Source organism: Boleophthalmus pectinirostris, unplaced genomic scaffold (genome assembly GCF_026225935.1).
Source record: "Boleophthalmus pectinirostris isolate CB_2022bp ecotype Guang Dong unplaced genomic scaffold, ASM2622593v1 HiC_scaffold_12, whole genome shotgun sequence".
Classification (NCBI taxonomy): domain Eukaryota; kingdom Metazoa; phylum Chordata; class Actinopteri; order Gobiiformes; family Gobiidae; genus Boleophthalmus; species Boleophthalmus pectinirostris.
Window position 1 is genome coordinate 28,511,705 of NW_026571018.1, and position 15,457 is coordinate 28,527,161.

The following is a 15,457-nucleotide window of genomic DNA, read 5'->3' on the forward strand; positions in this document are numbered from 1 at the left end:
AAGACATAACACAAATCACTTTCAAGAACTGGCTGTCATGTCTGTGTCCAATCACTGCTTTTGCACTGATAACCCTGATCCAACTATTCAGAGATCTAGTTTACGCTGTATAAAGATTGCAGTGGTTTTGAAGAGGTCAAAAATGCACTAGAATCTGGCAAAAACAAGAATAAAATTTAAGTCAGAGAATCAAAACATCAGCATCATAGTTAAACAGCAGTTCAAACTGTTTTAGATGGAAAACCGCAGATAACTTTGCTATTTTTATTTGATTAACTTGAAATTTGCTTCATTCACAAATGGAGTTGTATTCTTGGTTATTATGTTTGACATCTACTAAAATATTCTCCCGATAATAATTAGATTAGCCTAATTTGTACAGTCTATCAGAAAGTGCTGAGACGTGCCTGCAAAAAGTCTTGGTTGAGGTTCAAGTCTTGCACAAAATGTGATTGAATTATACATTTTAATACCATTTTGCAGCTTTTCAACACTACATTCTATATAGTTTTAGGCACGTTTTTGATATCATCTTGTAGCTGATGAGCCCCTAATTTGCTGTACAGTAGTCTAATTTTCAACCATTTGAAAGTATCTCCCTTTTTAGAGTGACAGTGAAATTCTTGTTTAGTTCTTGGTTCAAGCTGAATTGATTATTTCCGTGGATGTGATGACAGTGATAGCATCAGCACTTTCTCTCTTCCTCCATCTTTCTCCTTCTCTCTCTCTCTCTCCCTCCATCACGCTTCGCTATTCGTCGCTCACAAAGGGTTAAAACAACTGCCAAGACCAAATCAGATTAAAATGAGGCTGGATCTCGTTTCACTTTTTTCTCATGACCCATTTTTCTGTGTCGCTGCTGAGGAGACAAGAGAGGAGCAGGAGGAGGAGCAGTGCCACCTCTGGAGAACGCACACACACACACACACACACACACACACACACACAGGTAGAACAGAGCTTTGTACTGGGGATTACATAGGAAACACTTCAGTCAAGCACCTGATCAATACAGGTATAATGTAAAAAAAATAAATGATCAATATATATGGTTGGATTAGTGCTGTCAAAGTCAATTTTGATTAAGGAAAATGTTCGATACACCTTCCTACACTTATACGGTCTAATTATATTATAGTTCTAATGATCAAGACTGCTACAAAACTATTGGCGAAAGCTCTAACTGTCTTACAAATTTCTGAAAAATGATACATATCTGAACATATCAAAGCAATCAAAGCTATTGTTCAATTTACCTGTTACATCTGTAGCCGCTCAGTGTTCATGATAAACTAATGTCTAATGTAAATACTGGGTCTTGTCTTGTCTATCTTGTGTCTAACTATCAAGATCAGACATTTTTGGGGCCACAGTGGTTGAAGAAACCTTTCCCATCAAAACCTATCAAATGTCTCAAAACAAGATCTATTAAAAAGTCCGTATTATGAAGGCACACTACTTTACAGCTTGCTGAAATAGGCGAGTGAGGGCAGTTCTTGAGAGGGAGACGGATTAAATGCTCATAACGCAAATATGTGCCAATGAAATAAAACACTGACGGTGGTACAACATTATAGCATAGTTAAAAGCTCAAATAAAAGCAGATTTCACATGATGTTATGGGGTTTTAAAGCTGTACTACTGAACTTTCATGCTGGAGGGTCTGCCACCTGCTTGTCTCCATGGAGATGTTACTGATTTGGGCAACAGTAGCTCACAGGGTATCCCCAGGTTTGACTACTCCAAATTTAAGACTTTTTAAAGACCTTTTTGAGACCACTTAAATGAAAATTAACACCAACATTGCAGCCATTATGCGGGCGAAAAACACCAGATCAAATTCTAATAATGACCAGCCAACAAGTATATCTAAGAAACTAAGAGCCACTGTGAAAAAAATAAGACTTGGACAACATAATTTAAGACTTTTTAATTTAGGAACATGAAATCTAAGACCTTTAAAAGACTTTTAAGACCTTGTGGCTACCCTGAGCTCAATTGGTAGAGCTTTTGCCCACTGACCTGAAGGTTGATGGTTCAAATTGCACTCTTGCATAAAAAAAACAAAAAAACATAATTGCTTAAATAGTCAGATCCATTGACCCACAGGTTGGCGGGGTTATTCCAGCTCCCACAGATGAATGCTGTTGTTGCATCCTTGGGCAAGACAACTGATGTATGAATGTGTGTGAATGTGAATGGGTGAGTGGCTCCTTGATGTAAAGCGCTTTGAGTGCCTTGAAGGAAAAGTGCTATATAAAAAATGTGAAAGCAGATGAAGGCACTATAGGCCATGCTACAGGTCAGATCTGTGGAGAGGTGACCCTGTATTTGTGAGCATACAAAAATACAAGATAGATACCTGTGGAACCTTCTAGGCCAAGCAATAACACCCTAATTGAGACAAGCAGGCCCTCATCCAGAAAAGGCCCTGTAAATCACCCCATTCTCCTGTTGTTCCCCATATTGAATCATTGTGTTCCTGTGAGTGTAGCAGGCGTGTACAGTGGCTGGCTCCGTACCTGTCGATGATAACTGGGTCTGAAGGTGTCTCATTACGGTTTCCACAGCTCTTCTTGTCACAGCAGCGACTACAGCAGACACGACAGAGAAGAAGAAGAAACACGGGGCACAGTTAGACAAGGATAATAGACAGCGCATAATGTGGAGGTTCAAATTTCGCTGCTTAAATGCGAGCGAGGTGTTTTATCTGCGCTGATGTGGGGCGCACAGCCAAATTCACAGCCATTGATCAAAACTGTTGAGGTTTTAGTGAGGGAGTGTGCTGTGCCAGGCGGCGTGACAGCTCGGGTAAAAATAGATTTGTACGACACCGAAAGTGAAGTGATCGGCACTTAAGGAAGGAGTCGCCAGCTGCTCAGGTGAGTTATGGACCAAAACTTGAGATTAAGATGTAATGAGGTGAAAGACCTATCAACAAAAAATACTCAATCATCTGGAAGTAGAGTTGAGGTTGGTTTAAGGTTCGTCAGGTAGAGATGTCAAGACTTTTTGGTTAATTGATAATGACTGAACTAACTGAACTAAAAATATTACCTGAGAAATACTGATGCAAAGTTGTTGATTACATAAAGTTGGAAACATACCAGAAGAATGGTAAAGACAGCAATGAAATTAAATTAAGGATTTCACTGTTGTATAACCTTAATAATCATATTGTACTTTGATAAATCTGGTGGAGGATTTGTCTTAATCTTTATATAAGAATAAAGTGTTTGTACATTTCCCAGATAAATAAACTCACACACTACTAGAGATGTAACAAATACCAGAAATAGTATCGTCAGACTTCTCACAAAAATATCGTGGGCAGTCACAATATATCAAATTAGGTCTCTTTGTTTAAATTAATTGTTATGGTGCAGCATTAGCTAAGACAAAGGGAACTACATAGACCATGATCCTTTGCGTGCAGAATCACTCAAAGGATCAGTGCAGAAATAACTGTTATTAAGAACTTTGAAATCTTAATTCTTTGGATAATCAAAGGTTTGTAGAGGCATTTTAAAAGCAAAAAGTAGTATATTCAAATATTTATCATCATATTGTATTCATCATATTTGTTAGCCTCCACCAAATATCACCATAAATATTGCACAGTGTGATGCATATCATACGCTACATTTACATGATCAGTGAAGTGTCATACCCAAAAACACGGGGGAATTCACTTAAATGTACTTTTTTATTTCTTACAGTTATAAAAATAGTGTCCAGATGACCATGACTGAAAGTGTCTCTACATCTTACTCTCATGGTATAACAAAATAAAAGTGAAATAAAACAGAAGTAGGGGGAGAGTTTTAACAGTGGTGATTTTTTAAGATCTGCGTGTGAATGGTTTATGTGGCTTCTATAGATCAAGGAACAAAACAGCATGCACATTTTCTCTTAACTAACATTGTCTGCAAAAATCTTCCTGCGAATCCTGCACTTTTCTTTTTACAGTAGAGTTTATCGTCTTTGGACAAAAGATCAGCATCAGAGAAAGTACCTTGTGGTGTTTTTAGACTGTCAAAATGAGACGCCTAAAGACATGGATTGTTGTGAAGAATGGTGAGAAATATTACTAAACGTCTTGGTCCCGATGGTACCTCTGAAACTGTCAGGTTCGATAGAAGGCAGAGAGAGTGGGAAACCTGAAACAGCCCCAGGCCTTTGACAAGAGAAGGGTGGGATTCACAAAGACATACTGTACACGTGAGCCACACTGTGTAGTCCTGAGTGCAAGTAGTCTAGTCCAGTTATATTCCTAGTTATTCCATAATTTAAGCGCCTGTTTTTGCCTTGTGTTTTGTTTTAAAGATCTTATATTGCACAAAATTGACTCTTTAAGCAATGTTATAATGTTGTTACCTCATCAAAAACATACCTGAAGTTGTGTTTTGTTTCATTCACACATGTTTTAGTAATCCTTTATTTTTTGTCTGTTTACATCTCCAAAGCTCAAAATGGTCTGTTCCATCTTGTGATGTCATGAAGTAGTAGTTTTTAAGTTAACAGCTACATTTTACCTTTTGTTTAGTAAAGATTTGCAATTCCAGGTCTGAAATTATCCAAATATTAGAATGAAGGTGTATGGAGTTTAAAAACACAGTGGAGCGCTTCCTGTATTATCACTTGAAACTTGAGTGTTTTCTGTTTGAGACAAGAACTCAAAAGAATTCAATAAATATAGATATGAAGAGCTTGTGTGACATGTGTGAATGAAACAAAACACAACTCCAGGTATGTTTGCAATGAGGTAATAGCATTATAAATTAGAAAATACCGTAACATTATAGATCAGAAAATAGATCAGTGTAACATAAATATACTTTCAGTAAAATTCTATTTGGTCCTGATTTAGTCCTGCTTAGACGTGCTATGTCAACAAGGAGCTTAACAGAACTGGCCCACTTCAGAAAATAAATTCCACATTCATTTTCCCACAGATTTTTCAAAATATTCAACTGTCAAATTCAACTAAAGGCTTTGTGGTTGGAGACTAAACAACCCCAGAACCAGATCTCATCAGAACTCAAATATTTTCATCCATTCATAACTTGTGTACAGTTGAATTTCGATGATTGCTGCAGTTTCCTTCTAAACTCCATTATTCTTTCAAGGTGCTGGATTCTTTAGTTATGGAATTATAGCAAGATACTAAGATAATATGGAACAAAGTATTTTATTTTATTATTACTAGTTTTTATTTTTGTTTTTTTTTTTTACAATTTTGTGCATCTTTAGACACACGCACAAAATACGTGCACCTAAAATCTTCACACGTGTACAAGTTTGTCAAAAGCCTTTCTTGTTCACATCAATTATGTATAACAGTAAGCAGCAGTGAGCGTTGTAGCGTGGGTGGAGGAGAAGGCTACAACACAGAGGAGTTAATGGGGGAGGGAGAGAGGTAGGAAGGGAAAGAGACAGCAAGAGGAAGAGAGGAAGAGAGAGAGAGAGAGAGAGAGAGAGAGAGAGAGAAAGAAGGGGGGGTGGAGAGAGGAAAAGAGGGGAGGCGGTTCAGGTTTCCCAGTGTCACAGATGGTGCAAAAAGAAAGACACAGATATGTTACACCAAAAGCATTGTCTCCTCTGTCTTCAACCGAGCTCCACTTTGGCCTGGGTTCCCTCGCGTTTCCTCTCCGTGAACTAGGTCACTAAAACTAACACCAGCTAAAATGTGTAACTTTACAGATGATGTAGAAAATAAATAGTCAATATACACAGTAGCATTAGTATTAGTAAGTAATACTTGGCCTTGAAAAAGTTCCTGGTTTAGATCCTATTTCATTCTTAAAGTCCCGCTTAAGTCTTGGTTGAGTCCAGTTATCTTCTAGTTCGTTAATTCTAATCCCAAGATAAAGTGTATCATGGTTGAGATTTATAAGTTTGATTTTAACATCTGCTTAAAGATGCATTGTGTTAGATTTCTGATGGAAGGTCCATCAAATGCTTTTCTCCATGAAAATGTTATTTCTTTGTCTTGAATGTTGTACAGTATGGTATTGAACCTTTCTATCTTCATGGAGATCAAATCATACCAAATTACAGGTCACATCTGTGGAGTGGCAACCCTGCTTACAGTCAGACTACCTGGTTTACTAGATAATTTTGAGCTATAAAACCACCTGTAATAGGATAAATGTGCAGTAGATCTGTTTAATTTCATACTGTGGAACATTCCAAGGAGAGCAACATTTTCATAGAAAAAAGAAGGTGATAGAACCCCAACCAAAAACTTACATAGTGCACCATTAAGATATGCTTGGGTCTTTTTAATTGAGAGATGAGTGGTCAGTTTGGAGTAGAGTTTGAATTTATAAAATTTTTTGTGTCATATGACAATGATTAAAAGCCTGTATTGTTTGGGTTTAGGAAATTAACGTTAAAATCAATTTCAAAGCCAATGAAAAGGGGAAAAACAATCTTATATCTCTCTACAGGTTGCCAGAACAGATCAGCGATTCAAACATATATTGCAATGTTTTCAATAACGCTTCTGCAAATTTATGTACATTTGTTTCTCTCAGTCAGCGCCTTGCACTAGCCTTGACTGGTCCTCTGTGACTGGATTAGAGCTGAGAAAAGCTAGTGTGTACATTGGGGGTGAGCAGTAGATGGATAGATGGTGTGGATGGTGTAAGTGGCTGGGGAGAGATGACGGTAATGTAGCACTTATTGCAGTGGATCTCGGTGATCTAATCATGACCCCCCCCCTCCTCCTCCTCCTCCTGCACACACCCTCCGCTCTCAGTACGCCCTCAGACAATAGAGACTCAACAGTTCAGATGGAGACGCCTTCAACTGAGGGGGAAGACTGGAACATATGTGGGTTTGGCTAATATGTTCATAAAACTCATGATGATCTGATTTTGATAGGAAGAAGAGGCTTGATATTCCGATACCACAATGATAATGGAAACAATTTTTGGGCAACAGAATGTGTCTTTTCTAAAACAATAGAGCAGTGTCTTTATTATTACAATGTGGCCTTCTACAGTTTATAATACAGATCAAGACCATTTTTTTCATTTCATTTTTCATTTGTTTTTCAACATCAATTGTTTCTAATGAGTATCTAGTTTCTAGTTTTAATACCAAATCTTATTTGAGTATCATTTTCACCCTCAGCATTAATAAACAGATGTTGCGGAAGGTAAAGTAAAGAAAAAGAAAAATCTATATACGTTCTAGGGCTACGTGCTATTGTTGCCTATTATTTGAAACAATGATTTATGTTGTCAAGAGGTACCCTTTAGGGGTAAGTCTAGACGTGCTTTGTGATTCTTGTTTAAAAGTTACTGTAGACTAGATTTGTTCCAGGTTTTACAAGGTTCCCATTTCATTCAGAAGAGAATTAAATTTACATTTTTTTAAGATATGATGAGATATTTATTTCACACTTGATTAGATTTTTATACCAACTCTATTTTTTCGGAGCCTGTGTTTGTTAATGTGGTTGAAGGTTAAATCACTGAGTGAAATGGACTGTGGGAAATGTTTATTTAGCTCTTGAGACAAAACATGCTAACACTTATGAATACACTTATGAAGCTTTATTGCTGCAAATGTCTGTTTAGATAAACCTAAAGAACATACCATGCACTAAGCTGTATGGCGTTTACAATGGGCATATAAATGTGGGATTTTTGTTAGTACAAGTAAAGTGGAAACATGATCAGGACCACAGAAGGCCTGGGTGGGGTCCCGGGGGAGCTACGTTTGTGCATTATCTAAACAGCTTTGGAGAGCATGAGAAGCAAGAATGAGGAAAGCTACATCCAAAAACACACCAGGGTTATTATCATTACTCCTGAAGTCTCGGGCAAAGGGGACCAAGCAGTGGTATGGGAGGATTTTTTGTCAGTGTCACGTCTGTTTTTGTTGTCTTTTAAGTTTTTGTAGACTAGATCATCTTTAGTGATGGTTTAGGCCTATACCAGGAACCAGCCCAGTATTTTTAGACACAGCCATTTCAATTTGTCCAGGTTTACGACTGGCACAAAGGCTTGGTCAAAAATGCATGAATATCTAAGTTGTATGAGCTAGTGTATACGGCCTGTGAAAATAAATAAAGCAGTTCTGGCACAGGACCAAACAGAGCCTAATTCAGATCTACTTCACCATTCTTGAATGAAGCTAGGGCTTGAATGTGCAGAATATAGGAATCATAGTTTTTAGTATCTTATAGAAATTGGAGTTCTCTCAACACTGAAGTCTTACTGTTACTGTATGTAATAAATAATAATTTAAAAACATTTTTGTTTCTATGAAAACATAAGTAAACAAAAACATCTTTAAAAAAGTTGGATCAGCGAACAGTGACGAGTGAAATCACAGCTGGCCATAGTTCCCCTCTTTATGGTATGAAGCTCTTCTGATCCGTCTGGAGGCATAGGCCGGTGCAGTGGTGGCAGATTGGCTGGGAGCATATGGCTAATAGCAGCCCCCTGACAATGAACCACACTGATTAATGGACGCTAGGCTTTTTGTGCATCTCTGGTGTATATGTCTGTTTGGGCCTACGCTGTGTGTAGTTGTGTGTGGTTGTGTGTTTGTGCAAGAGGCCCCGAGCGCCGCATCAGCAGGAGAAAACAGCCTTAAGTTTGACCTCAGTGGATGCTATGGAAAAGCTACTGTTTAGGAAGCCTTACCACAGTAGGAAATGGTTGCAAATATATACCACAGTATGTTTTCTAGCTTTATGCAAAACACTTTACCCATGTTCACAAATCATTCCTTACAAGATGAATAACAATAACTTACAGTAAAACTTCTGGAGAAATACAATTACTTATAAATTCTCCGTAAATCGAATCAGAATTTCAATACAACGCAGTGGTGGAAGCGGCTTGCCCGAGTCGCTGTGGTATAAAATATTATTGGTGCTGATTCTAGGCCTTAAATCCCTGCTTGTGCATATAGATGAACCCCGATTTATATTGTTATAGTTAAAGTTGTTCTGCGACAAGGTCAGGGAATAAGAACAACTTAATTCATGTGCTAAATTTGAATTTTTATCACTGCGTTGTGCGTGCGTGTGCATTTGTGAGTGTGTCCGTGCATATGTCTCTGTATGTGCGTCTATTTGCGTAAAAAAGGCAACCCAGGATGCATATATTTTATAGTCAGATTGCTGGGGAAGGACCATTTGTTAGGCTTGAAACAACAGGAGGCTTGGGATTGACTAATGACTTCTTCTGTGTCCTAATTAACCAGGCGTCACACACATTGTATAGGATAGGTTGGGTAAAACGCCTCTATAAATAGTTGTTCCTCCCAACCTACTTCTCGGAGGAAAATTCATCTTTAGATTATAATTAAAGCGAGCACTCTGAAAGCTAAAACTCGTCTTCGTCAACAGCGCGTAGCCGTGTTGTGTGCGCGAACGTGTGTGGGGGGGGGGTTAACGAGGGTGACACTGTAAGGAATGCATCGAGTCCAGCCCAATGATTTGTAGGACGTTTCTTCGGATGAATAAAGACGGTTGAGAGAAAAAGTAGGGATGGGCTAAATGAGAGAGTCGCAGCTCCGAGGATTCTAGTGTATTGTAGTGTTTAGACAGTTCAGTTCAGTTAGCCTAAGGTTGGACTAAAAGAGATTTAAGTGTTCTAAATGTAAGTATCTCGATGGATGTTTTTGTTATGATAATATGAAGTTTTTTGAGGTTGAAGTCCAAGCTCTGTGTTGTATTGTGTTGTATGTGGGTTTAAACATTGTGGTTACCTGCACATGATCTCGTGTGTGAGAAGCACTCGGCACATCTCTGGGTTCTTGTCTTGTCCTTCGTACACGATGGGCTGAAAGTAAGAGAAAAAACATAGTTCAGATGCTGAGAGAAGGTTTGTAATCTTGTGCACGTCGATGGTGATGATGTAATGTTCTTGGGCTTATGTTCATTAGCCCTGCAAAAGTCATGGCAATGGCAATGTGTTTTATGAAAACAATTTTATTACAATTCATTACAATATACTACAAAACATAAAACAGCAATATGCATTTGGAAAGCATTGCATCCACTGAGACTTTGAACATTGACGCAACTTAAAAAATGACTTAAATAATGACTACATCATCAAACTGCTGCCATTTCACAGACTTGTTCAAAAGTTACCCAATAACATCAACTTTAAAAACTACATTGCGTAGTTGTTACATAATTAGTAGCTTCACCAATCCCGGTAAACAGGAACTTGAACAAAACAGGTATGAAATAAATGTATATGTTTTCACAGCCTCACACTCTGAAAGGTGACAGTCATCGGCTGATAAGTCTTAATTAGTGCTTTTTGGGGGAAAGTGTGCATATTTTGCAAATAACACCTTGGATTGACACTTATTGTGTCACTTCACCTATAACATTAAACACACCCTCAACAGCACATTATTCATTCATATATTCAGAAATTCATATAACAGCTCATGACATTGAAAGCTCACTACTTGTTTCTTTTGAGAGATATTTGATTGCAGATTAAAATTTTTGGAGTATCTCTATGAGGTACTAAACATCACCTAGAATTGGCTATTTGTCTAAATCATGTTTGAATGATATTATATGATGGGGCAAATATGATGGAGACAAACAGAGGATCAACAAGCCACATCTGGCAAAAGGAAACCCTGCTCACAGAAATGTTTGTTTTATCAATGGTTTAGCAACAAACAAAAAAATAAAACCCTGAATAAATGCAAGATAGTTGAACTTCATACTGTGGAGCATTCTAGACAAAGCAATAACAGTTACATGTTTATCAGTTATTGTGAATCAAAGTAGATTAAAAGAAGGTTTTTACTATTATTACCTCCGCCAAGAAGGTTATGTTTTTGCCGGCGTTTGTCTGTTAGTTTGTTTGTTTGTTTGTTTGTTTGTCTGTTAGCAACATAACTCAAAAAGTGATGGACCGATTTTGACGAAATTTTCAGGATTTGTTGGAAATGTGAAAAGGAAGAACTGATTTCATTTTGGGGGTGATCCGGAAGAAATCCTGGATTCTGGATCACTTTGAAATTTTTGTTAACATTGTGGTAAATGGGGCCAAAAATTTTGTTTCTCAATATCTTGGTTAATTATTGACCAAACCCCATGAAATTTGACTCAGGGATGGACAATGGGATCCTCTTTCATATTCCAAATTGAAAGATACGAGACAAATATTTATGGAAAACACAATTAATATGAGGGGGACTGTAGTCCTTGGCGGAGGTCTGCGCTCTCTGAGTGCTTTTCTAGTTTGACTATGGTGTCAATAATTTGGGGTTAGAGTTTAACCAAAAGGTCCTGGGTTCAACTCCCAAACAGCACAGGGCCTTTCTGAGACCAAGAATGAGCCCACTGTTTAGCTCTCCTTCACCTGCTGCCACTATCCTGCATTCTCCTTTCTCAACCCCAGAGCTCAGCCAGCCCTGGTCTATCACTGAGTCGGAGCACACCCCCTCCATGTCTTTGGTCTATTCCCGGGTGTTTGAAGTGTCGCGCTGGATTCCAGCGCGTACGGACCACTCGGCTCTGAAAAAGTCGCTCCGTCCTTTCCAATCACATCACGTTTTTTCACTGCGCCATAAAGTCAACAGCGTTTTCAACATCACTCACCCTCCATACAAATTCATACTTCTCATTTGACTGACATGCTCTTAGAAACTGAATATAGAAAAGTGCATACTGCTGTATATTTTTAGCTCAATTGTTACTTATTATTAATGCAACTACAACTATCACAAGATGTCCAGCTGCTATTACTACTAATCCAAGAACATTTAAGACAGACAGAAGTACCAAAAATATATTATTATTTACACTGCTGCCACTGTTAGACAAGCCGAACATGTATCAACTACAAGTTAGCGTATAATCCAAATATGTCACAATTTTGGTACCTAGAAAAATGGACAGTTGGCATTTTATACTATTTTATACTATATTTTTACTACTACTAATACTATTACCATTACAACAATTGCGCAATATGGCAAAACATTTAATCGCAATTATTAGTCCTATTGATTAGTATTGATTTCCTGCATATAATCAAGTCTTGTAATCAATGCCATTTTTACACAAAGATAAGTTAAATTTCTTTTCTTTCTGATCCTTACTGATACTGATACTGATACTGATACCGATACTGACCTCTCAATTTGAAACGACTGAAACTCAGTCTCGATCCTTCCAACACTGCCAGTAAGGATCACAACTTAACACTGAAAAAAACCTAACAGTGACTGACAAGTAGCAATGTTGTCCTGATATAGTACATTTCAATACACATATAGCTTTATTTATAACCCTTTGTTGACACTTTAAGGCTGACCTATTTCTGCTATTGTGGTGTCAGTATTTTTTGTAATTTATTCACAAATCCATAAACAGAGAGAGCGAGCATTAGATGATTTTCTTATAATTCATATTTAAATTTTACTTCATTAATAACTTGTGTTTTTAACAAATGCAGTTGTATTGTCTGACCTAGTTGCGCGCTCACCAGTTAATCACATCAAAATAGTAAAAGAAAAGGTTGGCTCCCAAACATGCATTTATTAGACAGATTCATGCTGCTTTAACAAAGTGGGTTCAAATATATTACATTAATGAGGTGTTACATACTCAGCCTGGCAGACTTAGATGAATTGCTCCAAATAAGTACTTAAGTAAATACTGCTATTTTATATTATTCTTCATTAGATAGTTACTTCAAGATAAAGTGTTTTCAATACAACGTTGATTTAGTACTTATTAACGCAAACTAGTATTACTCTTATATTGGCAGGGTTAATATCTTCTGTCCACCACTATTTCAACTGTACCAATCAAAGTAAATAATTAGTTCTACCGACAGATTTGGGAAAAATATCTATTGTAATTGCAATTTTTCTAACAAGCATTGTGATTAGAATTACAATTTGTGTTTTAATAATAGAATTCTGTCCACATTTTATATTTTTTGTTTATATTCCAAACGTGTCTGGGAGGGTCGACCAAAAAAAAAAAAAAGTGACAAACAATTACAAGAATCACATTTCAGAAGATGTTTGTACAGATCTAAACTACAGGGTTAGCAGTTTTTATGCAGAATAAGACACGGTATTTTGTTGTTTGTGGGGGAAATTACGGAATTTCCAAAACTGCAGCCTATATATGCGAACTGCGTCCATTTGAATTGTGATTTTGATTCGATATTGATTCATCTTGTAGCACTAGTCACAAGAGAATTAAATAGCCTCCGTGGGACCTAAACCCGCTAACCCTGTAACTTAGACCTCTATACACATGTTCTGAAATGTGTGTAGATCTTCCCTTAGTTGAGCAGTAAATATAATAGTTTCCTCTCAAACGTGAATTCTCCTTTATACGCACTATGAACAGAATCTTGCTTTTAAAACAGTAAAAATCCAATTGTGAACTTTTTTGAAATGATATGTAAAAATAATGATGATGTATATTTTACACAACCAAACTGACTTGGCGCCTAAAGGCAAACATGTACACACCGGGGCCTTAAACACTGTGGTCCTCATTTGTTTGAACCACACAAAATAAAGCAGTCATATAAAGCTTATGTAAAACCGCGATGTAAAGATCCGCTCCGAGCTCCGAGCCATAGTGAAATAACAGTCCCATAACATATCTGTGGAATTGCAGTTGTTGTAGCCTGCAGCCTTTGATACTAATAGCTCCTCACTATGAGCAGGGGAATTGGAGCCCCATTGATTTCAGTGCTTTAGGCGTGTGTCAGTCATAATTTTCTGTGAATGAGCAGAAATTCAACTTTAACAAAATACACGTTGCAATGTTTTTAGACTTCTTTCCTGTAAGGCTCTGGTGGTCCACCGCTCCAGGCTTCAATAAATGCAAGAGGAGTTAGAACTCAAGAAAAGTGGTAATGCTAAGCAGAAAACTACTACTTCTGTAAAGGGACGTGTTGGCAAATAAGATGCTGCACAGAATCTAAGCTGCATTCACAGTGTAAATGCGTGCAAGAAACTTTAGGGCTGGGCCAGATCATATTGCTCATAGTATACTTTTGTTGGCTTTAGGGTGATATCAGATTTGAATATTGTGAGATAATTTGCATATACGTACTGCCGGTGGTTCTCATCTTAGACAACAAGGTGGGCAAACATAAAAACTGGCAGCTACTTAAAAACTTACTAACTACTATTAACTATAACTTAAAGAGCAGGCAACAATTCAGCACTAATACGTACATGTTCCTGTATTGTCAGTGTAGCAATATCACAAATTTAAACTTCTCTACCCACAGAGCAGGGAGCAGGCTAAAGTGGGAGCCATTCTGCAACCATTTCCTCTCTCACCACCACCAATCCCACTACACTAGCACCTTCATAAACCACAACAGCAAGCACCAAAGTCAAGTTAATATGGGTGAAGTGTTTTGCCAAAGGACATAACAGCACTGATAAAATATACCATAAACGTTCCACACTGCACGTCCTTGGGCCTGATGGTAGTTGTCCCGGTGACCTCAGTACAGGTCACTTCCTCTCTGCTCCGGACACAGATTCGCCATCAGTGTCATCTAGACCTCCCTTTTCCTGCGTGTCTTTCTCACGTTTTGTTGTTAAAGAGGTGCTATTATGCAAAATGTTTGTTTTAGCTTTCTACCACGTTATAATGTTCTCTCATCAAAAACATGCCTGAAGGGATTTTAAATGACATCCATGTATGTTTGAGTATTTTAGTAATCTCTCCTTGGCCCTATATAAACCCTCCTGAATCTTACAGCTTCCTTACAGAAAGCTGTAAGATTCTGTACAAAGCTCAGCCCATAAGCTTCCATAAATATTCTCCATAAATATACAACTTGACAAACCTGACACCATGTGCAGTAGTTTCATTAGTGGGATGTACGCTGATTGTGTTGTGACAGTGCTCTGAAGGGGGAGTGACTTAACGAGGTGAGAAAAGGAAAGGGAGACTCAGAGCATCAAAAACTAAAGTGAAACTTGTAAAACATGGTAATGTGTGTTTTATTTTGTTTTTTTTTACGTGAATATAGCATTTTCAAAGACAATAAAAAGTAACATGGTGATGTAATGTTATGTGCTAGCAGTTAATACGAAGTAAATTACCCAGTCTTTAAAGTGAACCCGCCCACAAGAGCAGAACAGGTCTCCACACCTTCACTGGAGCTGAGCATTCATCTCCTGAACAGAATCAGGCTGAGGTCCTCCCAAAACCCACAGAAAGGCCACGGCTGTCACCTGATCGCATGACACAAACACAGCTTTGTACTCTTTGTCTAACAGTCACTTTAAGCCCCTATTGTGCCCCTATTGTCCAGCAGGGAGTCGAACCGCCCCAACCAAGAAACAAAAAGGAACTGATACATCCATAAAGTCAGGTGCAAGCAACAGAGGTGGAAGAATTACTCCAAATCTTGTAAATCTGTAATGTGTTATGACTTGTGGACTTGAAAAGAGGCTAAAA

The 15,457-nt window shown here is 37.8% G+C and overlaps 1 protein-coding gene across 2 annotated transcripts in view; it reads right to left on the reverse strand.

Annotated features, from left to right (window-relative positions):
- Positions 1 to 15,457, reverse strand: part of LOC110155884 (transcription factor COE1-A) — a 129,060-nt gene that overhangs the window by 106,165 nt on the left and 7,438 nt on the right. For both annotated transcript variants that reach the window (XM_055148220.1, XM_020920058.2), the window contains exons 5-6: positions 9,736 to 9,809; positions 2,523 to 2,591 (exon numbers count right to left, since the gene is read on the reverse strand). In XM_055148220.1, coding sequence (XP_055004195.1) covers positions 2,523 to 2,591; positions 9,736 to 9,809 — 143 coding nt within the window. The remainder of the gene's footprint in view (positions 1 to 2,522; positions 2,592 to 9,735; positions 9,810 to 15,457) is intronic.